At 47.1% G+C, this 26,390-nt stretch overlaps 1 protein-coding gene across 1 annotated transcript in view; it reads left to right on the plus strand.

Moving 5' to 3' along the window:
* The window catches only part of LOC147737797 (uncharacterized), a 37,317-nt gene extending 25,594 nt beyond the window's left edge, over nucleotides 1–11,723 (plus strand). The window contains exon 2 of the mRNA XM_086944990.1: nucleotides 7,880–11,723. Coding sequence (XP_086801116.1) covers nucleotides 8,798–10,204 — 1,407 coding nt within the window. The 5' untranslated portion in view covers nucleotides 7,880–8,797 and the 3' untranslated portion in view covers nucleotides 10,205–11,723. The remainder of the gene's footprint in view (nucleotides 1–7,879) is intronic.
* The last annotated feature ends 14,667 nt before the right edge of the window (nucleotides 11,724–26,390 follow it).

Here is a 26,390-nt window from a genome sequence, read left to right on the forward strand (position 1 = left end):
ATGTTATGTTATGTTATGTTATTATTCTTTTATAAAGCGCTATATCACCCCGAGGTATCTAAGCGCTCACAATGGACACATAACACTGGTAAGAACACGCAACCTCCCACTACGATGAACCCCAAGCTTCCAAGAAGAGCAGCGTCTTCAGGTGCTTTCTAAAAATGAGGAGATTAGTTTCTTTCCTCAATCTGACTGGGAGCAAATTCCATACTCGAGGGGCCATGCTGGAAAAGGCTCTGCCACCCTTGGATACTAAACTGAACTTAGGGCATGTCAAATTACATGCGTCAGCAGACCGAAGGGTCCTATTTGGCACATATTTAGTCAGTCGATCCTTGATATAGATGGGGGCTGAGCCATGGACCGCTTTATGAGCGATGCATAGACTCTTGAATTTAACTCTCTGAGCTATTGGCAGCCAGTGTAGATCCTGAAGTAAAGGCGTTGCCCTTGTGCGCCGAGGCTTATTGAAAATCAGCCTGGCCGCATCGTTCATCACTACTTGGAGTCTGGCTAAAAGATTGTTAGGTAGGCCCAGATACAAGGAGTTACCGTAGTCCAGCCGTGCCAAAATTAAGGCAGAAACAGCCAGCCTAAGGGTAGAGACGGACAGCAATAAGGAGAATTTCCGAAGCTGGCGCAGTAGACCGACACAAGTGCCCACCACTGCCGACACCTGCTGTGTCATGGTCAGCAGGGCATCAATTTTGATTCCCAGACTTTTTACTGCTACCGCAGGTTCTGGACATGGCCCTAATTCAACTGGCCAGAACCGATCATTCCATGGATCGGTAGCTGTGTTGACTGCCAAGACTTCGGTTTTGTCTGGGTTAATTTTCAACCAATTATCCGACATCCAGTTAATCGTAAATTTGAGAATGTCTTGCATTCTCAAATAGGCGTTCGAAGAGTGTTCAGTCTGGATCAGAATTTGTGTGTCATCCGCGTAATTATAAACCCTACAGTTCAACTTATTTAGGGCTGCAATCAGTGGCTGTAGGTATATATTAAAAAGCAGGGGTGATAGAGCTGAACCCTGAGGCACCCCACATGTCAATTTGGCTGGACTTGACACAAGGTCAGATAGTTGGACTCGCTGTGAGCGATCTTCTAAAAAAGAAGTCAGCCAGGCCAGGGCCGTACCCTGGATCCCACAATCCTCAACCCGCGACAATAGTTGACAATAGTTTACGGTATCAAATGCCGCGGATAAGTCCAGAAGGACCAGGGCACATGGATTTCTTTTGTCAGCCTTCAATCTCAAATCATCCAACACCGAAAGCATCACCAATTCGGTGCTGTGATGAGCTCTGAACCCTGCCTGATTGGGCTCCAAAAGAAGGTTGCTTTCTACGAAATGAGTGAGGGAGTGCAGAACATGTTGCTCTAAAATTTTGGAGAGAAAGGGTAGCTGCGAGATTGGCCTAAAGTTCTTAAAAACTTTTGGGTCGGCACCAGGTTTCTTTAAAAGGGGGATCACCCGTGCTTCCTTAAAGTTGTGGGGAACCCGTCCCTCTGCCAAGGAGCGATTCAGCAGGTTGAGAATTTTATCCTCCATGCCAGGCCAGCCCAATTTGAAAATTTTGGGCGGGCAAGGGTCGGCTGGGGATCCTGATTTCACCCGATTCATTATGGTGAATAGCGACTCCGTTGTGAGAGCTGGAAGGTCTATTAACGTACCCAGTGTTGATCTCGGGGATATGAGGGGAGGCTCAATAGAACAGGGAAAATGCGAGGTTTGGCTAATCTCTACCATCAGATCCTTTATTTTATTCAAAAAGAAGGCCTGAAAATCTTGACAGTCCTTCAAATTGAAAGTCGGGGTTGGGCCTTTCACTGTCCGCAGATCATTCAGGACTTTAAATATTTCTTTCTGCGGATTAGCCGCCTCTGAAATAGCCGTTTCGTAGAAATCGGCTTTCCTCAGGCGGATAGCCTTTTTATAATCTGCGAACTGTGTAGTATAGGCATCGCGGGCAGCAGGCAAACGGGATTTGCGCCAAGCTCTCTCGTACTTACGAAGAACTTGCTTTTTTTCTCTAAGAGCATTGTTAAACCACAGTGCTCTTTTGCCCTTATCCCTCAATTTGATTTTATGGGCGGGGGCGACTACCTCCATAGCCTCCTTGATTACCGACACCAAGGCGATGCTTTCACTTTCCAGATTTTTCCCGCATGACGGGGGGAGGTCCGACTGTGATAGAATAGCTGACAAATCTGCTGCTTTAACCTGGCTCCAGCTGCGTAGCCATTTCCAGTCAGATTTGACTTCTGGCCGTTTTAAGGAAAGCGGAAAATGGCCTTTAATCAAATAGTGGTCTGACCAAGGACAGGGGGAGATCGCGAGCGGGGCCAGAGATGGACTAGAGGACCAAATCAGGTCCAGCGTATGACCCTTCTCATGTGTCGGTCCTCCCACCAACTGAGTGAGACCTAGGGACACTAAGACCTCTTCCAGGTGTTGGGCCTGACTCTCTTTAGGGGTCCTTTCCCAATGAAAGTTGAAGTCACCGAGCACCACCAAACCTTCATAGCGGGATCGGAGGTCATGCACCACTTTCAGGAAGGGGTCCATAAACTTAGCAGATGTGCCAGGCGGGCGGTAAACTAACAAGAATACCACACAATCTGTGGGAGAACAGAGTTTCACGGCCAAGACATCAGCACCCTCAATACACTCCGAACACAGGGTTTCAGTCTTTAGAGTGTCTCTAAACAAGATGGCAACCCCCCCCCCTCTAATATTCTCTGGGCGGTTAGTATGAATGGCAAAGAAATTAGAGGGCAGGGCCGCCACCAGCTCTGGCGTAGAAGATTCGTTAAGCCAGGATTCAGTGACACAGAGGAGATCGACGTCATCCTCCTGCAGGAGGGAAAAAACCTCCAAACAATGCTTTGGTAGTGAACGAGTGTTAAGTAGTGCAAACCTACAGCCCTGTTTTGGCGACGGTACCAGAGAGGGTGGCCTGATTGCCAACTTAAAACTAGCAGATGGTCTCAAGAGCCCTTCCTGCCTAAGTTTCGCCAGTGTTGGTTCAGGTAATAGTCGAGTTTTTGAGGCCCAATCTAATAGGGACTGCCTAGCGTAGACTAACCGAGGCACAGGGGTACTGGCCCCTGGGCCCGGCCGGCCGCGGACGGGCGCAGACGGGCTCGCCTTTGGCGCGCCCGCGGCGCGCCCGCTGCGCGTGTCCGCTGCGCGACGGCGCCGCCATTCCTGAAGTAGTGATCCCCCAGGAAGGCCCGCCTCCAATAGAGGCAGAGCTATAGGTCGGTACAGCCCTCCACTCAAGCGGCAACAGCCGTGGTGGAACGGGGCTCAGGACCAGCAATGAAAATACAATAAATCGTACACACAGCTACAATGTAAAACGAGTAAAACTATTAAAATGCTCGCCTGAGACTCAGGCACTCTCAGGTTTGTTTAAAAAAGTCACAGGCTTTATTAAGAAATTCGGCAATGTGTGCAAATAGCAAGGCAGTGCAGGTAACGATTAGGATAGAACAGAATCCGGAAATGTGCAAAATAGCAGGTTAAAGTACAGGGCGCTCCGTAGAGAGCAGCTAGCGCCTTACCAGCACAGCGTGTCCGCTGCGCGACGGCGCCGCCATTCCTGAAGTAGTGATCCCCCAGGAAGGCCCGCCTCCAATAGAGGCAGAGCTATAGGTCGGTACAGCCCTCCACTCAAGCGGCAACAGCCGTGGTGGAACGGGGCTCAGGACCAGCAATGAAAATACAATAAATCGTACACACAGCTACAATGTAAAACGAGTAAAACTATTAAAATGCTCGCCTGAGACTCAGGCACTCTCAGGTTTGTTTAAAAAAGTCACAGGCTTTATTAAGAAATTCGGCAATGTGTGCAAATAGCAAGGCAGTGCAGGTAACGATTAGGATAGAACAGAATCCGGAAATGTGCAAAATAGCAGGTTAAAGTACAGGGCGCTCCGTAGAGAGCAGCTAGCGCCTTACCAGCACAGCGTGTCCGCTGCGGGACGGCGCCGCCATTCCTGAAGTAGTGATCCCCCAGGAAGGCCCGCCTCCAATAGAGGCAGAGCTATAGGTCGGTACAGCCCTCCACTCAAGCGGCAACAGCCGTGGTGGAACGGGGCTCAGGACCAGCAATGAAAATACAATAAATCGTACACACAGCTACAATGTAAAACGAGTAAAACTATTAAAATGCTCGCCTGAGACTCAGGCACTCTCAGGTTTGTTTAAAAAAGTCACAGGCTTTATTAAGAAATTCGGCAATGTGTGCAAATAGCAAGGCAGTGCAGGTAACGATTAGGATAGAACAGAATCCGGAAATGTGCAAAATAGCAGGTTAAAGTACAGGGCGCTCCGTAGAGAGCAGCTAGCGCCTTACCAGCACAGCGTGAAATGATTGTAATAAATGCAACAACACAAAGAGAGCTCAGTTTGCATATCCTTACTTTCTCACAATGCTTTTAAGTGCTTTATTGCAGCCAACAAGACTGACATTTTTGTCACTGCCCCCATTTCTGTTCCTCATTATCTGTTCTTGCCTTCAATAGCTTGTTTATGCCTGGTGTTCTCCTGGTGTTCCTCCTTCACCCTTTCACTTTTCCATTTTCCTGTTCATCTTGATGTCTCTCTAACGTTGTATGAAATAAAAAAGGATTTATAGAGCGCAAACAAATGCCTAAAGGTGTCAATGAGCTGACAGCAGTTAGTCCTAAACAAGGAACCCTTACCTGGATCTCTCCCTCGAGGCAGACGGCCTCCAGGTGTTGTGTTTCCTGAGGCTCTGCTCCCCTGAACTAAGGGGTCAATGTGGTGACATCCACGCAGCAAGTGTCCACGTGAGGCTGTAGGAATAGGATCCAGTGGACACCAATACACCGCCTAGTACAGATGGAAGCAGATGCAGAGGGGTACACCCACCTACCTGTGTGCCTCCTCTGTACATCATAAGCCCCTACCTGTGCACCTCCTCTGTTTATACCTCATAGGCACCTACCTCTGCATCTCCTCTGTTTATACCGGAAGAGCACCTGCCAGTGCACCTCCTCTCTTTATACCTCATAAGCACCAACCTGTGCACCTCCTCTGTTTATACCTCATTAGCACCTACCTGTGCACCTCCTCTGTTTATACCTCATTAGCACCTACCTGTGCACCTCCTCTGTTTATACCTCATAGGCACCTACCTCTGCATCTCCTCTGTTTATACCGGAAGAGCACCTGCCAGTGCACCTCCTCTCTTTATACCTCATAAGCACCAACCTGTGCACCTCCTCTCTTTATACCTCATAAGCACCAACCTGTGCACCTCCTCTGTTTATACCTCATAAGCACCAACCTGTGCACCTCCTCTGTTTATACCTCATAAGCACCAACCTGTGCACCTCCTCCGTTTATACCTCATTAGCACCTACCTGTGCACCTCCTCTGTTTGTACCTCATAAGCATCTACCTGTGCGCCTCCTCTGTTTGTACCTCATAAGTACCTACCTGTGCACCTCCTCTGTTTATACCTTAAGAGCACCTGCCAGTGCACCTCCTCTCTTTATACCTCATAAGCACCAACCTGTGCACCTCCTCTGTTTGTACCTCATAAGCATCTACCTGTGCGCCTCCTCTGTTTATACCTCATTAGCACCTACCTGTGCACCTCCTCTGTTTGTACCTCATAAGTACCTACCTGTGCATCTCCTCTGTTTATACCTCATTAGCACCTACCTGAGCTCCTCCTGTTTGTATTTCCTAAGCACCTACCTGTGCACCTTCTGTTTATACCTCATAAGCACCTACCTGTGCTCCTCCTCTGTTTGTACCTCATAAGCACCCGCCTGTGCGCCTCCTCTGTTTGTACCTCATAAGCATCCGCCTGTGCGCCTCCTCTGTTTGGACCTCCCAGATAACCTTCTGAAGCGAAGCTTGTGATCATCATACTACCAACCATGGCCTCTGCACTGTCAGGCTATGACTATTATCTGACGTCTGCTGTGTGCATGCTTCAAGTGTGTAGAGTGAGTACACAAACAGAGGGGAGTAGGGAGCTGAAGGACATGGAATGAGGTACGCCTGGATAAAAGAAATATGGGAATGGAGGAATGTGACTTCACCTGTGGACATCAGACACCTCCTCCCGCTCTACCAAAGCCCTGTTTAGTCACAAAGTAGCATCCTGGCCTTCAGACAGACAACAATAAGTTAAATATCATGGAAAACAGGAACATGGAAAGGAATTATTAATATGCACACATCTGTTGGATTGGGGGATATTTCAGTTAAATTATTGGTTGTGATGGATTCTCTATAAGGAATAAATGACTGATATCGTTGAATAATAAATGACATGATTTAATATTTCTTTGCGTTATCTGTGTGCAATATAAAGACGGGCCTTTGCAATCAGCCCCTCATTCTGTTTCACAGAAAACCCTGGAAGGAGCTGCTGATTGAAATACAACAGGATCTTAACTTTACCTACTTTAGGAAGAACCAAAGACTCACTTTTTAAGTTGTCTTTCAGGGCAGAATCAGTCAATAGTTTAAGGGAGATGGATATATATTACGCTGATAGAAAATCCACCTCAACTCAGGATAATGCTCCAGTCTTCCAGGTTAGAAGGATCCAGAAATGCTTGAGCCCGGAGGGCTGTAAAATGAGTTGAAGGGGACTTAGGGGCTTATTACGAGTGTGGGGGTCTTCCAATGGGACTACCACAGCGGCGGTACCAGGCAGACTGCCAAGCCCATTGAGAGCCCGCCGCCAGATTATGACCTAATCCAGGGTGGGTGGGCGGTGCAGCAGCGGCTGTATTAGGCTCATTTGAGAGCCTAAACAGCATATAACCACCTTAAGAGTGCCTGCAGCACGTTCCTGCGCCATGTCATGCATGCCACACTGTGCAGGAACAAGGGTGCAATTCCATGGGGTGGCACAGCATGTGCCCCCCGCATGCAACCCCAGGAGCAGATTCGTCCGGGGCCCTGTGAGGGCCCCCTTACCTGCATGTCCTTTATCCTTTTCATGGTGGGGTTCCCGACATGAAAAGGGCGGTGGATATGCAGACCGTAATATGCTCGGCGATGTCGGCATCGGCACTGTCAACATATTCGGGGTGTTTGCAGACCGTCTACACAGCCGGATCCTTGATCCTCGCGGGGTGGCGGCCTCGTGGGGGTCCCACCACCACACTCATAATACGACGGTCAGACCACCCGGATGGTGGCAGTTGGACCGCCACCGTGAGTGCGGCGATCATGAGGGCCGTCGCACTCGTAGTAAGGCCCTTAATGAGCTGCAAGGTAAAGGCGGGAGTTGGCATTTGAGCTGATCCAGTGTGAACATGAAAGCATTGTGGAAGACGGTGTCTGGAGTTATCGTTGTCATATATACTTCCTAAAAAGTTACCTTTGTCATGTATACTTCCTAAAGAGTAACCTTTGTTAGACACTTCCTAAAGAGTTACCTTTGTTATACACTTCCAAGTTACCTTGGTTATACACTTCCTGAAGAGCTATCTTTGGTAGATACTTCCTGAAACTAAATTAACAGCAGCGCTTCCTGATTCCTCTCTTTTTCCACAATCTGTTCTGTTTAAATGAAATCTTGTCCATGTTTATCTACGTAAAACTCTACCTGTAGCACGAGTTCTCTGTGGCTGCCCTTTCTTTAGTAAGTTACTCTGTCAATAATGGTAAATCACTGCCTTTTCAGAAGTAAATACAATGTGACATGTTCAACCACAGTTTTATTGAAATATCCATGTATGGTAAAATGTTCCTTACTAAATTTTAAATATGGTAGAGAAGAGATGTCTTATCCAGCTGGTTAAATATTGTGTTTTCACATTCTTTACATTTGCATTTAGTAATATTGCATTTCTTTGCATCCAATAGAAAATAGGACTTAAAGGCACGGATTGATTATGAATAATGAAGATAACACATCAAACCTGAAAAAATTATCAAAAATAAGGAGCTCCAAAAACATCAGTGCAATCAGAGGCAGAGGACAGATCCAGGAAGAAGCAGTCAAAGGCAATTCAGTGAGTGCACAAGTCTGAACTCTGCACCTCGACACCCCAAGACGAAGAAATGACCTCTACAAAATTAAGGCAACAAAACTGACAAATCACCTGCTGTATAAACAAGCGTCCAACACCAGCTTTGATCATGAGGCCGGTATGAGAGTTGGAGGAAGGTCTCGTGTCTATTTGGGATCCATAGCTTGGAACAAAATCCCATTTCAGCGTTGAGCTGTTAGCAACATGATAATGTTTAAAAAAGGTTGAAAACTTGGCTTTTTGTCCATGTTTGAAACAAACTGATTTACTTTCTTTTCTGACCTGTGCTTGGCCCCAGGACACTCTTTGGAGTAGCTGTACACATTACAAGTCGCTTCATCATCATGATATGCCTAGAGGAGTGCTTCGCTGTCTAAACTGGCAACAGACCACCATTCAGTGCTCTAGGTGTATTGCAAACTCTTCCTAGCCAAACCACAGGAACCAGGGAAAAGCACAATGAAGTGGTGCCTAATAACTGAAGGCTAAAGGAAAGCGGAGATCTGCTCTCTAAAGTACAGAGTATTGTCCCAATTTGCACCTACCGGAACGAAGATTAAGCTTTACCCGCAAGCATGTAAAGCCATTATCCACTCTAAAGATGCAATCACCCACAAGGAAGCCTTACTGATATTATGAATGTGGCAGGTATTTAGTGAGTCTTGTATTTTATTGTTAAATCGGAAATCAAGCGTCCAAAATATAACACGTATACAGGGAATGTGAAAATAACGCAAGTAGTTTATTAACTATGCTGACCCTTCAGGAAACACGGTCAGGAGAAAAATCGTGCAATTCCACTGAATTTGTCAAGAACTTTAGCCAATTAGAAACCATAAAAGAGCATCAGCGGATACAAACAGGGGAAAAACCATACCATTGCAATGAATGTGTAAAGAGCTTCAGTCAAATTGCAAACCTCCACACACATCAGAGAATACACACAGGGGAAAAACCATACCAGTGCAGTGAATGTGTAAAGAGCTTCAGTCAATTATCAAACCTCCACACACATCAGAGAATACACACAGGGGAAAAACCATACCATTGCAGTGAATGTGTGAAGAGTTTCAGTACGTTAGCAAAACTCCAAACACATCAGAGAATACACACAGGGGAAAAACCATACCATTGCAAGGAATGTGTAAAGAGCTTCAATCACATTGCAAACCTCCACAGACATCAGAGAATACACACAGGGGAAAAATCATATCATTGCAAGGAATGTGCAAAGAACTTCAATCAGATTTCACAGCTACACGTACATCAGATTATACACACAGGGGAAAAACCATACCATTGCAGTGAATGTGCCAAGAGTTTCAGTACATTAGCAGAACTCCAAACACATCAGCGAACACACACAGGGGAAAAACCATACCATTGCACTGAATGTGTGAAGAGCTTCAATCACATTTCAAACCTCCGCAGACATCAGCGAACACACACAGGGGAAAAACCATACCATTGCAGTGAATGTGCCAAGAGTTTCAGTACGTTAGCAGAACTCCAAACACATCAGCGAACACACACAGGGGAAAAACCATACCATTGCAAGGAATGTGCAAAGAGCTTCAATCACATTTCAAACCTCCACAGACATCAGAGAATACACACAGGGGAAAAACCATTCCATTGCAAGGAATGTGGAAAGAACTTCATTAAGATTTCACAGCTACACGTACATCAGAAAATACACACAGCGGAAAAATCATACCATTGCAGTGAATGTGCCAAGAGTTTCAGTACATTAGCAGAACTCCAAACACATCAGCGAACACACACAGGGGAAAAACCATACCATTGCACTGAATGTGTGAAGAGCTTCAATCACATTTCAAACCTCCGCAGACATCAGCGAACACACACAGGGGAAAAACCATACCATTGCAGTGAATGTGTAAAGAGCTTCAGTCACATTTCAAACCTCCAAACACATCAGAGAATACACACAGGGGAAAAACCATACCATTGCAGTGAATGTGTAAAGAGCTTCAGTCAGTTAACAGGCCTCCAGAGACATCAGCGAACACACAGTGGGGAAAAACCATACCATTGCAATGAATGTGGCAGTAGTTTTATTTACTCTTCAGCATTAAGAAATCATCAGCGAGCTCACAAAGGGGAAACAAATCTTTTAAATGCCATGAATGCTTGAAAAGCTGAAGTCCATTATCAATCCTAAACAGGCATCAGCGAACACACGCAGAAGAAAAGCCTTCAAGTGCAATGAATGTGTGAAGAAATGTAGTCAATTATCAAGCCTATATAGACATCAGCTTACACACACTCTGTAAATACCGTACAACTGTAGTGAGTGTAGAAGTACCTTTAGGAAATCTTCTGCATTAAGGATTCATCAGTTAATGCTCACAGAGAAAAATCCTTTCAGATGCAGTGAATGTGTGAATATCTTCTGTCAGTTATTAAACCTACGGATACATCAACTAACATACACAGAGTAAAAATGGGCATTGCAATGAATGTCAGAAGTGATTTTGTCAATTGCGAACACACCTGGGCTAAACCTTACAATTGCACTAAAAGTGTAACGTGCTTTTGTCAATTTCTGATCCTAAATAGCCTCAGCGAACGCACACCTTCATTTAACTCACTTAGAAATAATCCTAGAGATGCAGTGAATTTAAAAAGAATTTAAGAACATTAACAATAATATTGACTCATCTGAGGACATATACAGGAGCAGAACAGTGCAGTTATTGTGAGATGAAGGAATTACAGGAACAAATATATAATTATGTGTGTTATTCAAATACCAGATGAATGAAGAGTCGACTAGAAGAAATGAAGAAAACCAAAGATTTGTAGAATAATAAAAGTGTCTGTTCCCAGTGATTGTTCACTTCGGTACACATAGAAAAAAAAACGTGATATAACAGGAAATCCACTGGGAGACTAGCACAATGTGAAATAAAAGAAAAGAAGCACTGGTGGTTTTTATTTGACGATGAAGAGTTGCAAAGAAAAACATCCACGTGTTCCTGTTCATGCTACCTGTAAAAGTGTAGGGATGAATATGATTCTGCCTGCACACATTACTATATTAGCATAAGTGAGTTAGTTGCGAAAACGCCATTTTGCTGCTTTTGCACACGACACTACATCTCTGTTTTTATAAAGACAAACTGCTTGCTTTTCCTTCACATGAGAACGATCTGTTTTTCACATCTCCACACTCACACTGCGACCTCAAGTCTGCACAAAGTGTTCAAGGTTAAAATAACAATGTATGCTGTTGATGCAGGTTGATCGGCCCACGCTCTAAACACAACACGAACACAGCTGCTCATTTCTGAAACTCAGGTGCTTTTAATATTGCACTGCATGCATGAGTCTAGCACTTGGGAAAAACCTTTCAATCAACAAAGAGCTCTGCTGATCTGGGATGCGATTCACTTCACCTGACTTTGGGGGTATGGGGTTCCCGGTTTTAACCTAGAGATCTTCTATTATTATAATACCTAGCTCCTAGCAAGGGGAGGGTGGTACACAAGGCGCTATAGACCTGGTTCCACTATCATTATAATATGATTTCTCCCTCTGTATTTTATGGAATTGTAACAATGTTGATTGTATTGATTTTATGCATCTTTTTACTTATGTTAGCAAATATACTGCATCTTAGAGCACGTAGTTGAAATAAACATTTTAAACTATACCGTGTCTCTGATTGCTCACGTTGTGGACATTTATGAGAATAAAAACAAAAGAGTGTTCTTGATTCCCACTATTCCTGAGAGGTCCCAAAGTCGCTTGTTCATTGGTAGCTTCACTGTATGTAGTACGGAGAATGAATGAGGCACTGTTGCTAGTCGGATAGGGGTTCTGGGCACTGAGGTGGATTTTTGGTACACCACAATACACTGAGGTCCTGGTTTCCTGCGCATAGTTCTGTGCATGAGCAGAATTCCCGCAACATGGCGCCCAAAGTCTTGATTAGTGCTCGTATCTGTCCACAATACCCTCAACACCTTTTCCTGTTAACATGCGTGACGGATTAACCTACCTATATGAATGTGTTATAGGTTAATTCAAGCATGAGATTTATGAAAAGGTTCACATTTTGAATACTACCCTTTGTTGTACTGCAATTTATATAATCATGGGTGATATTGCCATAGCTCAGCATAGTTGGACAGCGCTCCAGCGTCATCTGACGCAGTTTGGAGTACCAGACGATGGTATGTCTGTTATCTTTGTGGTGAGTGCATATTCGGCGTTCTCCTTTGAGCTTTTCTACTCTTGGGTCACGTTTCCTGCAATAAATGCAGATGAGGATACATTTCATACATACACTCACACTGCGATTCCTGTGAACTATACTCCATATAGGACACAAGAGATTCCAATTTCGCCATGGCAGCATCGTGTTTGGTTGTATGGCACCCTCCCCCACACCGTAACTCCGGTTCGGTTAGGTCGCTTGTCAATTCCTGGGGCAACTTGGCCAGTCTTAGCCGGGTTCACACCATATCCACGTTATCTCAATGCCCCGATTGACGACTTGTGTCAACTTTATACCTCTTTTGTTGGGGTACATAGGGCTTTGGTTCAATATGTTTCTTGCAGCGGAACAAGTTGGACCGGCCGGGATGTAGATTAGTCCATTCATGGTTAATTCGGTTAATTCGGTAATGGGCAAGCACCCTCAAACTAAGTACGATATGCCTTATTGTCATGCTGAGAAATTTGACCAACTGGAAGCAGTGTTTCCTAATACCACTCCTGTGGAAAAACACAGGATTCTCACAATTAGTTTGCAGAAAGACTTATTGCCAGAGTTAACAGATTGTGAGATTTGGGGTAAAGTATTTGCAGCAGAATATGCGAAGTATTTCTGCGCGCTATCTATGAATGTCTTGCCCTCTGTGATCAAACATGTTCCGGATGAGCACAGTGCGGAGGCGGCTGTCGAGTTGAGAATGAGGCTCGTTGGAGTGTTTGACGTAGTTGCTGATCTCATCTTTTGTAATGTAAAGGGAGATGCGGTTAACTTTCAGGTGTCGAATGCTTTGCGCCTTGTCCAAGACGTCGACAAACCCCGAGAGTTACCATGAATTATTGCGGAGGCTTATAAGACCATTGGCCGCAATAGTTTGGGTGTTAAGCCTTTTGCTAAAACGGCAACTCAAGCGCAGACTCAGATAGCAAAGTCTACTAAAGACAACCATCCAAATTTTCCAAAACAGAATTGGAAGAATAAAAATCAGGGGAAGCAGCAAAAGAAACAGGGGTCGCCTCCGGCGTCGCGATACCAGCGTCGCTCCGAAGCCGCCAATTCCTTTGTTGTGCACGGCTCAGCCGATTTAAGGCGCTGCCACCGTAACTGCACCCATTTCAGACACCATCTTGCTGGGAGGAAGGGTTGTGTTCCAGTTGTTGGACGCCTCCCGCCCTCCCAGTATATTTAAGGGGCGTCACATACTATAGCTGTGATATTTGCCATATTCTCCCCTGAGGCGGAAGCCGGGGGCTCTCAGCTCTTTTCTGTTCACTGCCTTACTGCACGCTCTTGAAATACGAAGTACGTGTATTTTAAAATCTGTATATATTTTAACAGCTCTATTTTAAACGCTACCTCTTTACACTTCGGCGCGAGACTAGCGTCGCTCCGAAGCCGCCAATTCCTTTGTTGTGCACGGCGCAGCCGATTTAAGGCGCTGCCACCGTAACTGCACCCATTTCAGACACCATCTTGCTGGGAAGAAGGGTTGCGGTCCAGTTGTTGGACGCCTCCCGCCCTCCCAGTATATTTAAGGGGCGTCACATACTATAGCTGTGATATTTGCCATATTCTCCCCTGAGGCGGAAGCCGGGGGCTCTCAGCTCTTTTCTGTTTACTGCCTTACTGCACGCTCTTGAAATACGAAGTACGTGTATTTTAAAATCTGTATATATTTTAACAGCTCTATTTTTAACGCTACCTCTTTGCACTTCGGCGCGAGACTAGCGTCGCTCCGAAGCCGCCAATTCCTTTGTTGTGCACGGCGCAGCCGATTTAAGGCGCTGCCACCGTAACTGCACCCATTTCAGACACCATCTTGCTGGGAGGAAGGGTTGCGGTCCAGTTGTTGGACGCCTCCCGCCCTCCCAGTATATTTAAGGGGTGTCACATACTATAGCTGTGATATTTGCCATATTCTCCCCTGAGGCGGAAGCCGGGGGCTCTCAGCTCTTTTCTGTTCACTGCCTTACTGCACGCTCTTGAAATACGAAGTACGTGTATTTTGAAATCTGTATATATTTTAACAGCTCTATTTTAAACGCTACCTCTTTGCACTTCGGCGCGAGACTAGCGTCGCTCCGAAGCCGCCAATTTCTTTGTTGTGCACGGCGCAGCCGATTTAAGGTGCTGCCACCGTAACTGCACCCATTTCAGACACCATCTTGCTGGGAGGAAGGGTTGCGGTCCAGTTGTTGGACGCCTCCCGCCCTCCCAGTATATTTAAGGGGCGTCACATACTATAGCTGTGATATTTGCCATATTCTCCCCTGAGGCGGAAGCCGGGGGCTCTCAGCTCTTTTCTGTTCACTGCCTTTCTGCACGCTCTTGAAATACGAAGTACGTGTATTTTAAAATCTGTATATATTTTAACAGCTCTATTTTAAACGCTACCTCTTTGCACTTCGGCGCGAGACTAGCCTCGCTCCAAAGCCGCCAATTCCTTTGTTGTGCACGGCGCAGCCGATTTAAGGCGCTGCCGCCATAACTGCACCCATTTCAGACACCATCTTGCTGGGAGGAAGGGTTGCGGTCCAGTTGTTGGACGCCTCCCACCCTCCTGTAAACCCGCCCCTTACATGTACAAAAACATTAACCCTCCCCATCCGCGCAGAGGGCGGGCACAGCGGGCGCGCCAAAGGCAAGCCCGTCTGCGCCAGTCCGCGCCTGGACCGGGCCCAGGGCCACCACCCCTGGTCCCCTTAACCCAGCGACTTGTCTACACTACTCTAATATTAAGCTGCTCGAGATGCGTCCTCACAATCACTGCGATTGTCGAAAGCTTGACCCAATATCCCTTCCCGGTCTTTTCACACAGTTCTGTCCTCATTATATGGTTTCTATCCCCCTCGCCATTAAATCACCCTCCAGTGCTAACAAAAATACACATACCAGCATATCAATAGCACTTTCTAATGTACGCTCGCTCGGTAAACACCGACAGGATATAGCAGACTTGATAGAGGATAGGAATTTAGATATATTATTCATGACCGAAACTTGGATGGACAATTCATCCAACCCAGATCTAGTGATTGCAGTCCCAAGAGGTTTCACAATCTATAGACACGATAGACAGCATAAAAAAGGGGGCGGACTAGCGATTATCGCCCGTGACTCACTTAATGTGAGAATTACTGCCACCCCGTCATCCTCCTGCGAAGCTTTGCAATTCGCAATCATGCTATCCCCTTCCAACAACTTCAAAGGGATCCTCGTATACAGACCACCTGGATCACCACCACGATCAGACTTAATCACGGATTTGAGTTCTATCCTGGAATCCCTTGCTCTGGAAGACTCTTTTACAGTTTTGGGTGATTTTAATTTTCACCTAGACAAACTAGAGGATAGGGATACTTTATCTCTTATCTCGGATATGAAGACATTTGGTCTTTCCCTTCTGGTTAACTCTCCTACGCATGACGGTGGCCATACACTGGATGGCATCTTCTCCAATCTGGAGGATATTCACATAAATCAAATCCTCCCTTTCACTTGGTCAGATCATTACTCCATCTTGGGCTCCATCATCATCCAGGAAACACTCACCGCTAAAGTATTCGCCAATTCCCATCAACCGTTTAAAGCCTGGAATGACATAGATAGTCCTAGCCTGAAAACGCTACTTGGTAATTCCAACCCCATTTTTTCCGCAGACCCCAACATTGCCACCAAGCAATTCCACGACTGGCTGGGTACTGCCGCTAATTCACTGGTTCCCACTAAACAGGCGACCAGAAACAGACTCGCCCCCTCGGCACCTTGGTTCACTGAAGAACTAAGAACCCAGAAACAACTCTGCAGGTACAAGGAGAGGCATTGGCGGAAGGCCTATAGCGAAGACAACAGAATTCGCTACAAGGAGACGTTGGTCAAATATAAAACCATGATCAGTGAGGCTAAGAAAAAGTACTTTAGTGAACGGATAGAGCTAGCAAAAAACTCCTCTAAGGAACTTTACGATACCACCAAGCAGCTAGCTGGTTACTCCCCTGATCTGAACCCACCTCCCTCTCAATCTCTTTGCGATGCCCTGGCTACCTTCTTTTTCACGAAGGTCAATGACATCTTCTCGGCTTTCTCAAATAATACTAATACCCCCTCTATTACCCATACCTCGACTTACTCTGCACCCAAGTTTACTCATTTTACAGATATCACCAACGCTCAAACTGCGGAAATCATCACCACGATCAAAACAGGCTCTGCACTTGATCCTTGTCCTTTTAAAATTCTTCCACCTATTATCGATGTGCTTATACCTGCCATTACTCTAATCTGCAACACCATGTTCAGATCAGGTATTTATCCAGACGCCCTAAAAAAAACTCTCCTCAAACCATTACTAAAGAAGCCTCACCTTGATAAGGATGAATTGAAAAACTACCGGCCAATTGCAAGCCTTCCATTCCTGGCCAAAGTGGCCGAAAAAGCAATGAATTTAAAACTATCTGCTTTCATAGAGGAACACCATCTACTCAATGATACTCAATTTGGGTTCCGCCGATTCCACGGTACGGAGACTGCGCTGATGACATCAGATCTGTTAGACCTGTCAGCCTTAGGGTGGTCTTTCCCCGTGATTTTTTTGCCCTTGCCTCATTTTTCCCACCTTCTTTTTGTTGGCCCTTAGGTCTTCGGGCACCTTTTCATAGCTAATCTGTGTTAGGGTGCAGGTGCTCTCTACTTCCAACATGGCTGCCACTGGCCCCTGCTACTGCAGCAAGGTCTTTTTAGTGTAGCACCCTAGTTGCCAGGAGCAGGCTGGGTCCCCATACAATGTTGCAACACCAGCCACCCAGCCCCTGTCCATAGTTAGAGTGGGGAAGCTCCTGGAACCTTCCAGAAGAAAGGCGGACCTGACTGTTCCCACCTTATTTTATTTATTTTATGCAATTTATTGAGCGCACGATTACCCAGAGAGTCTTAGAGAGTGGTCACCTGACCTGGGCATATATAAGCAAGGGAGGGAACTTTTTCTAGTCAGTTGGGGCATCACTGACCTGGGAAACCCACGCAGGAGTTTTAGGCGGGAGGGCCTAGTGAGGAACCTATGCTACTGGCAGTGACAGGATTAAGGTGCTGCCTCTTAAGCTGGGTGAGGTGTCCAAAGCTAGCCCCCTGATCTGGCCCAGTGGTAGGGAACCCCAGGGCCCATCTGCAGTGACTGAGGAGAAATTCTTCAAGCCTTCAACTCATCACCCCCCCCCTCCCCCCTTCCACTTCAAGAAACAAGCAACTAAGGGCGCAGAACCATCCAAGCGCCAAGAAACCTGCTTCCTGGGACCAGGTACTGGACTGTGCTGCCCTGCGCATCCCCTGCCTACAACTGGGCCTACCTGTCTCCCCCTGACTGAACTGTGGGCCAAGCGCTACTATTTGCTCCCATCCTGCCTGCCTTGAGCTAACTGTGCCCTCGAGACTCTAGCGCTGAAGCCCTCTGTGAGGCACTGGTATTCTAAAGCGCTTCTCCCCCTCAGGAATCATCTTGTCAGCGAGGCGCTGCATTTGCCCCCAAGCGCTCACCTGCTGTCCCCGAGCGCTGCGATAGCCTGTCGCTGTCTGCCGCTGTCCCGCCGGGCCTGGAGGCGCCAGTGGCCCCCTCCTTCTGCCCAGCCGAGACTGCCCCTCAGGCGCTGTCGCTCAGCGTACCAAATCACCGCCGAAGCCCACGGAAGCGCAGTGATACCCCTCGGTGGCCCCCGGTACCAGAAGAGGGCCGCCGCAGTGTGGCCGGGCCCCACCCGACTAAGAGGAGGTCCCGCGGCAGCCCCCGGAGCCTGAGGAAGGCCGCCGCGTAGTCCAGTCAGGCCTCGTTAGGCCTGAAGCCAAGTCACTGCCTCCATCACGTGACGAGGGCGTTCGGCCTCGTCATTGGCCGCGCCCCCGTCTCCCTGTGCCGCGATTGGTCCCGCGGCCCGGCCCACACTGCTCCCTCATTGGCCGTCACCGCGGGCCCCGCTGACACGGCCCGGCGGCCGAAGAGAGCTGCACTTCACTACGGAGGGGGCCGCTGAGCCTGAGAGCCCCCTCCGCTTGGCGCCCCAAACGCTGGTCCAGCTTCGCCCCGGCGCCGGGGCTCCAGAACTGCCCCCGCGGCGCACAGGGCCGGAGCTCCTTTCCCCCCAAGCGGACACTTTGCAATGGCCCCGGAGGGCCGAAGAACACAAGGTAACCCCCTGGGGAGGAGGGAGGTAGGCCGAGTGAGGCCCGAGGTCGCCCCTCCCCCGGGGTTAGCTGAGACTGGGTCCTGTTGGCCCCCTTCTGAATGTGCCTCGAATATTTGGAGGCTGGAGGGTCAGACACTTTCCTCATTATTGTAGGAAGGTGGATATCTGACTATGGTTACCCCAAAACATTTTGCCTGATGTTTAGCTGTTTTTTGACATAGTTGGCCTGAGATCCTGCTATTCAGGGCCCCAGGCTAATTGCTCTCTCCTAAAAATGGACTCCATGTACCTTAGGTGCATACACAATTGGAACTGGTTCACCTTATAGGCCCCTGTAGGAGTGTACCATAGGTACCCAGGGCATAGGTGTAGCCAAGGCCTACCAGGGGCTGCAGCATGTATTGTGCCACCTCTGGCCTGGCCTCCATATTTTGACACAACTGGCTGATCACTCAGCTGGGGTAAGTTGGTATAATCACCTCTTGCTTAGATATAGTATCCCTATATCTAACCTTAACTGGACACATGTTAACCTATAAGCCATTCCTATGGAAGGCCCCTGCAATCCTGGGGGCAGAGTACCTGGTTTCATGTGAGATGGTGCTCTAGCATGAGCTGAGCCTGTCTGCAGCTGTCGGGAACAACTCCCTTAGCTGTTCCGGGATATTGCCATACCATATACTCTTAAGTGCATTATAATCCTCGCGGTTATTTGCTAACTTTGGTTTGGCTTTATCAAAACATGTCGAGTAAGGTGTCATACGATTTGGAATACTATCCCCTCGACAGTTCTGTTGACGGGGATAGCATTCCACCCTTCTAGAGGGACACGGCATGTACCTAGCCTTAACCCCGGTTAAAGTTAACCAGAGCCTCAGCATCACAAAATGGATGCTGCCACCACAGACACAAGTCTGACCTCCTGCTGCTGGGAGTCCTTCCAGCGAGGAGGGCTTGAACAAAGGGTTTCCTGCCTTGGGAGGTGCGAGCACCACCCCAGACAGGATTTTGTGTATTGGGTAGGACAGGGCTGAATAGATTGAGACATGCCCGGGGCACACAAGGTGTCCTCGTGCATAAGCCAGTCCAAACCGGTCCTGGGACTTTCCAGACCCAGGCCTGGCGAGGAGCTGGACAAAGGAAAGGGGGTGTAACTGCCCCCCTTCCTGGTCCCACCCAGAGGAGGGACCTAGCAGGTGATCCACCCCTCAGATTGGGAATAAGAGTGGGAGCAGTGCCATAGCACCCCGGATCATCCTGAAATCAACTTGCAACTAAGAAGACGACTGGACTTCGACATTCTGCTGCTCAGAAGACTGAAGAGTATCTCCCTTGTGGCCTAGGAGTGGCCACCCTGTGAACACAGGTACAAACGAGCAACTCAATGTGTGCTTTGCCGCTGCCTCCCGCCGGAGCCCGAGCCCAGAGCCTGACAAGACCCAGACTCCCAGACTTCTCACAGCCCGATCCACAGTCCCTGCAAAGAAGGGACCTGTGGAGGCACGGAGAGACGTGGGACCAGACCTCTTGGAAGACCCCCGAAAAGCAGACTGCGCAGCATCCGAGGCATCCTCGACATTGTGCTTTGGGGACTGAGAACCCCTACTGCCGAGCAGCCCTTGGACCGAAGATCAGCCCCCCAGCTTCTCCACGATCTGCGTGGGGCCCTTTTGCATTGTGCCACTCGACGCGCCATCCCGGTCACTAGCCACGTGGTCAGCGGCCATCTTGGCGATGAAATCTACAAACTACACTGCTGGTCTGGTTGCTCCAGACTTGCCCTCGCTCCTGTAAAAAGGAGCACCCGCTCTGACCTTGCTGGTCTGAGTGATAAGCCTTTTTCTATTCCTGCGTGGCTTGCATTAGCCAAGGCCTGTTTGCTCCAATCAAGTTGCCGACACCGCCAACAGCGAGAAGCCTGCGTGGTACAGCTCGTGATCAACTCCTGGACGTCCTCGACCTCTTCGTGTCCACGTGGCTGCAGAGAGAATCTACACCTCAATGCCTGTTTGCACCCGGCATCACCTGGTTCCATCCTGGTTCCACGGTAGTCACTGGCTAGTGACTTTGAACATTTTCCCCTCTGCTTTCAGGTCTTCACAACTTCAGATCCACCCTTGGATCCACCGGAACTCTTCACATCGAGCCGCCTGCAGCATCTTCAGCTCCCATCACCATCGGCCAGCTTGACGAAACCCGACACTACTTCGACCCTATGCACCCGCGTCCTGTGGGTGAGGTAACTCAGCAACGCCGGTATTCCCACACTGGTACACACCTCTAGTGTCTGTGTCTTAAGTTTCACTCCTCTAGGTCACTCGGAAGGTTCCTTTCTAACTAACTTTATAACTTTTACGCACCATAGACACTGCATTGGTGAGTGCGTGCAATTTAAACACTGCACCCGAGTCCCGCGGGCCTTTCCCGACTTAGTCACTGCTAGTCCCGATCAGCTCCAGCGATTCCCAAGGCCCTAGGCCTATTTCCTTTTCGATTGGTATCTCTTATACCACTTTCTTAGTATATGGTTTAGGTGGCCCCAAGGGCTCATCCATATTGTGCAACTTTTGTGTATTTTAAACTGTCTTGTGTTTAACGCTTGTGCTTCTGTGCTCATAAAGAGTCCAGGGGATATTTGTAGTTAATAAATCTATATATATTTTCAATATATAACTTTGTGGTGTCCTTTCATTTGGTATTCAAGGGGGTTGTATATGGTAAAACAGCTTGCTTCACATGCCTTTCAGAGTTTAGCCTAAGACTGCTTTGTCCACGCTACCACTAGGATAGCTGGTCTATAAGGTTGACTTACAACCAATCATCATAAGGGTTGCTTGGCATGGTGATCACTAGAACTAGTGAGCATCATATACCAGGCCAACTTCTCACAATTATATCGTAGTGCACCATATTTACAAGCCTGATATGTTCAAAGTGTACCGTATTTACAAGCCTGATATGTTTAAAGTGTACCTTATTTGCCAGCCAGTTAATGAGAGGGAGAGTCATTTCACTGTACTGAATTTTCTTGCAGAGGTGGACTTCCATAATATTCTGATGATCTGATCTGGGTCGCAAACCGATCTGTATTCACAAGAAGAAAGGCTTGTGGTTGATGACTAAAGGCTGTGTTCTTTGAAGTTCCTTGTTAGACTGATAAGTACTTGCTGGAATGTTTTATTACTTTCTAGGAAAAGCGTCCATGAGAGGTTTGATGTGTTACTTAAACGCAATACTATAGTTGCTTCTTGTAGAATCCTCCAGGTTATACAATTACCCCTTTGCCTGCCAAAGAGTCTGATGCGACAGGCGGGGTTAGTTAATGTTTCATTGCTTAGATGAGCTGGTTATTATTTTAATGAAAAGTCTTACTAAAATGCTTAATGAAATGTTCACCCATTTACAAGATCCATCCGAGATCACGGTGGAACAGCAGTACTAATACTGCTTGATTTATCGGCTGCTTTTGACACGGTCGATCACTCGATTTTGGTCGATCGTGTTGATAACATGGGCATTCAACACACAGCCAAGGAACGTCTGGCATCTTTTCTGTCTGACAGAACCCAGGCTGTCACACTGGGCCCCTTCCAATCGTCCAACTTGTCTCTGCCATGCGGGGTACCACAAGGCTCATCCCCAAGTCCGACACTCTTTAATATCTACTTGTCGGACCTAGCTAACATCATTCGAGCATATGGGATGAGCCTTACCTCCTATGCAGATGACACGCAGTTGGTCTTGGCCATCAAAAACAACGGCAATAAGGTAGCAGAAAACTTTAAAGAAGGTATGTTGGCAATTGGGGACTGGATAGCCCCCAAATGTTTAAAATTTAATTCCGATAAGACGGAAGTCGTCATATTCGGACAACTTAACCCAGGTTGGTCCTCCGTATGGTGGCCCACCGCCTTCGGAATTCCGCCTAAACCTGCTAGCAAGGTGAGGAACTTGGGAGTCGTCTTTGACGACCGTCTCAACTTTGTTTTACACGCCAACCAAATTGCATCCTCAGCCTTCCATAAATTGCGCCTTATAAAGAAAATCATCCCCTTCCTCCCTGAAACGGCCGGTAAAACTCTGGTGACCTCCTTAGTGCTGTCTACGCTGGACTACTGTAATGCCCTGTTTGCAAATGCCCAAGTAAGGGTCATCAATAAAATGCAAACTGTCCAAAACTCAGCAGCTAGACTCTTGGCCAGAATTCCCAAATATAAGTCAGCGACCGATACCATTAGAAAGTTACACTGGCTTCATATCAGAAACAGGATTAAGTTTAAAACTCTCTGCATTGTGTATAAGTCTCTGCACAATCAAGGACCCTCATTTTTCAAACAACATCTGACTCCTTACCGTCCATCGAGATCTTTACGTTCCTCTACCCTAAACGATCTAGTGGTTCCCCGCACCAAAACTGTTTCCTGGGGGGATCGGAGGTTCTTGGTCTCGGCTCCGAAACTATGGAACTTCTTACCCCAGTCAATAAAAACCTGCCCCTCATTTTGGACCTTCCGCAAACAGCTAAAGACCTGGCTGTTCAACCAGTAACACAAGATCTACCCTGGCAGTAGGAGAATCATTCGCAGATATCTTAGCGCTGAGACGCCCACGGGCATTTGCTTAATAAATGACATAAATAAATAATAAATGTCATAAATAAATAAATAAATACTGAGCGCACTTATGATTTGTGCGACCACGCAAGAATTAGGTCTCCTGATAGATTTCAGGTTCCTGAGCAACGTTCTCCTCGTTCTTCACAGGAAACATCGCGCGCAAGCTGGTGGAGGAGAACACGGCAGGGGTCGGGGTTCCCCACAAGGACGTGAGCAGCCCCGCCGGTCTGATGGTAAAGGCAAGCAGGAAGACTTGCCACGTTAACGCCCTCATTTTCAGAAAAAGAAAGTTGCTGCGTTATCCGTAAGGTATGCCACGAATAGTGAGAACACAGCTACGGATCCTGACATGGGCATTAACGCTGCTCGACAGCGCAGTGGAGGTTACAATAGTGCGGAAAGCACTGCGTCCATAGCTGAAGGCGACAGCAACTGACACTTTTATCACAATGGAAACTGCTGACAGTAGGGTGGCTCCCCCGACTGACTATATGACATAGTTCTTTTAATAGAAGGTGATATCCAACGTGTAATAAAAGGGATTTTTTGGGGCCATCTAACCTCTACATATGACATTTTGTTAGCTGAGTCAGACTGGCCCCCGCTTTTCATTTTGCCGCTCCAAGAGGGGAGGAGGTCACCCTCCCCAGCTTTCCGCACAATGTGCCCAAGGAGCAGTCCGCAGAACTTTGCAGAAGAGTGTGCTCTGGTGCTTGCACCTGCATTGTACCATACTCAAGTCGGGTGGGATAAACTTTCTCCCAGTCACGAGATTCCATTGCTGTTTATGCCACAGCCACAACCCCAATATCCCATGCGGCGATTGGCTAAAGCCCCCGTTGCGGAAATCCTTGAACAATTAGAATATCAAGGTGTGATTGAGACATGTGTGTCACCCGTGAATAAGTAGAGTATCTAATTTGTGATGGAAGTACTGGGACAAGGTGAGAGGGAGCATTGTAATGAGATAATTAACTAAAGGGGAGATCATCATTTTAATGGCTTCGACCCTTCCCCATCAAGTTTTAAAATGGGGGGACCAGCCATCCAGTTGTGATTTAATTTTGTCTAGAGTGATGGATTCATTGTGATGAAGTGTTTTGAGAAGGGAGATGCCGAATTCGATTCCCAGGTATTTAATAAAACCAGTTTTCCATGTGAGGCCTGAGGCACCCAGCATTTCTCTGGTACCATAAACGTTTAGGAGCTTAACCTCTGACTTGTCACGGTTCAATTTGTACCCAGAGTGTAGCGAGTATCTTTCTATGGTAGTCATGAGAGATTTGATGGAGGTCTCTGGATTCTCTGTCGCCACTAGAATGTCGTCAGCGTATGCAGCTAGTTTCACCTGTGTGTCCCCGAAGCTCACTCCCGCTATTTCTTTATTTTGTTTTATGCCTGATATGAGTGGTTCAAGGGCCAGGAGAAACAGGGCTGGAGAGAGGGGGCAGCTTGCCAGGTGCCCTGTTGTAAACGAAATGAGTCCAAAGGGGAGCCATTGATAGCGATTCTAACAGACGGTGAAGAATAAAGGGCCATTACCATATTGATGTAGGAATTCCCTAAATTAAAGCCTAAATTAAAGGCTTTCATGCAGTGATGTAAGAAGGACCAAGATACTCTATTGAACGCTTTTTCAGCGTCAAGGGTTATGGCCAAAATTGGGGTGGGTATTATTTTGTCTTTCTCAAGGATATGGCATAATAGTTTTGTGTTGTCATTGGACATACAATGTTTTAAAAATCCCACCTGGGAGTTACTGATTAATTTGGGGAGAATGGCATTAAGTCTACTCGCTAGAATTTTCGCATATATTTTGCAGTCCAGATTTATAAGCGAAATGGGCTGAAAGTTTTTAGTTAGAAGGGTGCCTTTACCCTCCTTCGGGATTACAATTATAGTGGCTTCGCCCATTGATTCCGAAGCACTGCCAGAGGAGGCAATCGAGTTAAAAAGTTTTAAGAACATGGCGGAGAGTGACTTATCAAATGCTTTGTAGAAGCTTGCAGAAAACCCATCCGGACCGGGGGCTTTGTTGCTTTTAAGTGATTTAATAGAAGCCAGGATTTCCGGGTCTTTGATTGGGGACCCTATTGTAGAACTATCTTCCTCAGAGAGTTTGGGGAGGATCAGGGCATCTAGGTAATTAGTGCAAGCGACCGGGTCGAATGACATCTTGTTCTTGTAGAGGTCTTCATAAAAGGTCTTAAAGGTGTCTACAATTTTTTCTTGTTTGGTGTGTGTATTGTTAGCGGAGTCTTTGATTGATGAAACAGTGAGTAATTTTTGTCTGTGTTTGAGGTAGGACGCCAGAAGTTTTCCAGCTCTATTCCCTTCGCATAGTTTCATGGCTTTGAACTTATTAACCCAAACACCGGCTCGTCTGCTTGCAATAGTGTTATATTCGTACTTCTTATTGATCAGTTGCTCTAAAACCAGTTTGTTATCAAGGTCAGTCGAGTGGGTGGTTTCTAGGATCGTGATGTCTTTTTCAAGCTTGTCTAGATCTACATTAAGTTTATTATTGGTCCTTGCTCTAATGCCAATAACCACCCCTCTAATTGTGGCTTTCAGGGCGTCCCAGACTGTGGAGGTGTTCATATCAGGGGAATCATTCAGTGAGATGTATTCCTTTATGGCGTGTTCTATTTGTTGTTTGCTTTCAGGGTCCGATAGAATTTCCTCATTAAATCACCAGTGTTTTGGGGGTAAAATCGAATGGGAGCACGCAAGTTTGGCGCTAATCCAGGAGTGGTCAGAGATCAGCTTTGGAGCAATGTCTGTTTCCTCGATGAGGTGAGTGAAAGGGCTAGAGATTAAAATATAGTCAATTCTGGAGTATGAATTATGTGGGGCTGAGTAGAAGGTATAGTCTCTCCCATCAGGATGTTGGAGGCACCAAGAATCCTTTAGTAGGAATTTGGTGCACAGGCGAGTGAGTGACTTGTGGGAGCGAGAAGGTTGGAACATGCATTTTGATTGTCGATCTAATAAAGGGTCCATTGGGAGATTGAAATTGCCGCCTACAATTAGGAGTTCATTTTGTGGGATGTTCTCTATGGCTAGGCAGACTGATTCCCAAAAGTCTGGGGCATCAGAGTTAGGACCGTATATGTTTACTACATGAATGGGATCTTCGTCCATTAACAGGTGGGTAATTAATAGTCTTGCATCTGTGTCGTGTGTGTGTGAGGTAACAGATAGGTTCGATTTTTTTGAGATTATGGTGATCACTCCTCCCTTCTTGTGGTTTGTCGAGGAGCAGAGTGTGTGGGAGATCCAGTTGAGGTTAATAAAGCTTATGCCCTCCTC

This window comes from Lissotriton vulgaris, chromosome 1_1 (assembly GCF_964263255.1).
Source record: "Lissotriton vulgaris chromosome 1_1, aLisVul1.2, whole genome shotgun sequence".
In the NCBI taxonomy this organism is placed as follows: Eukaryota; Metazoa; Chordata; class Amphibia; order Caudata; family Salamandridae; genus Lissotriton; species Lissotriton vulgaris.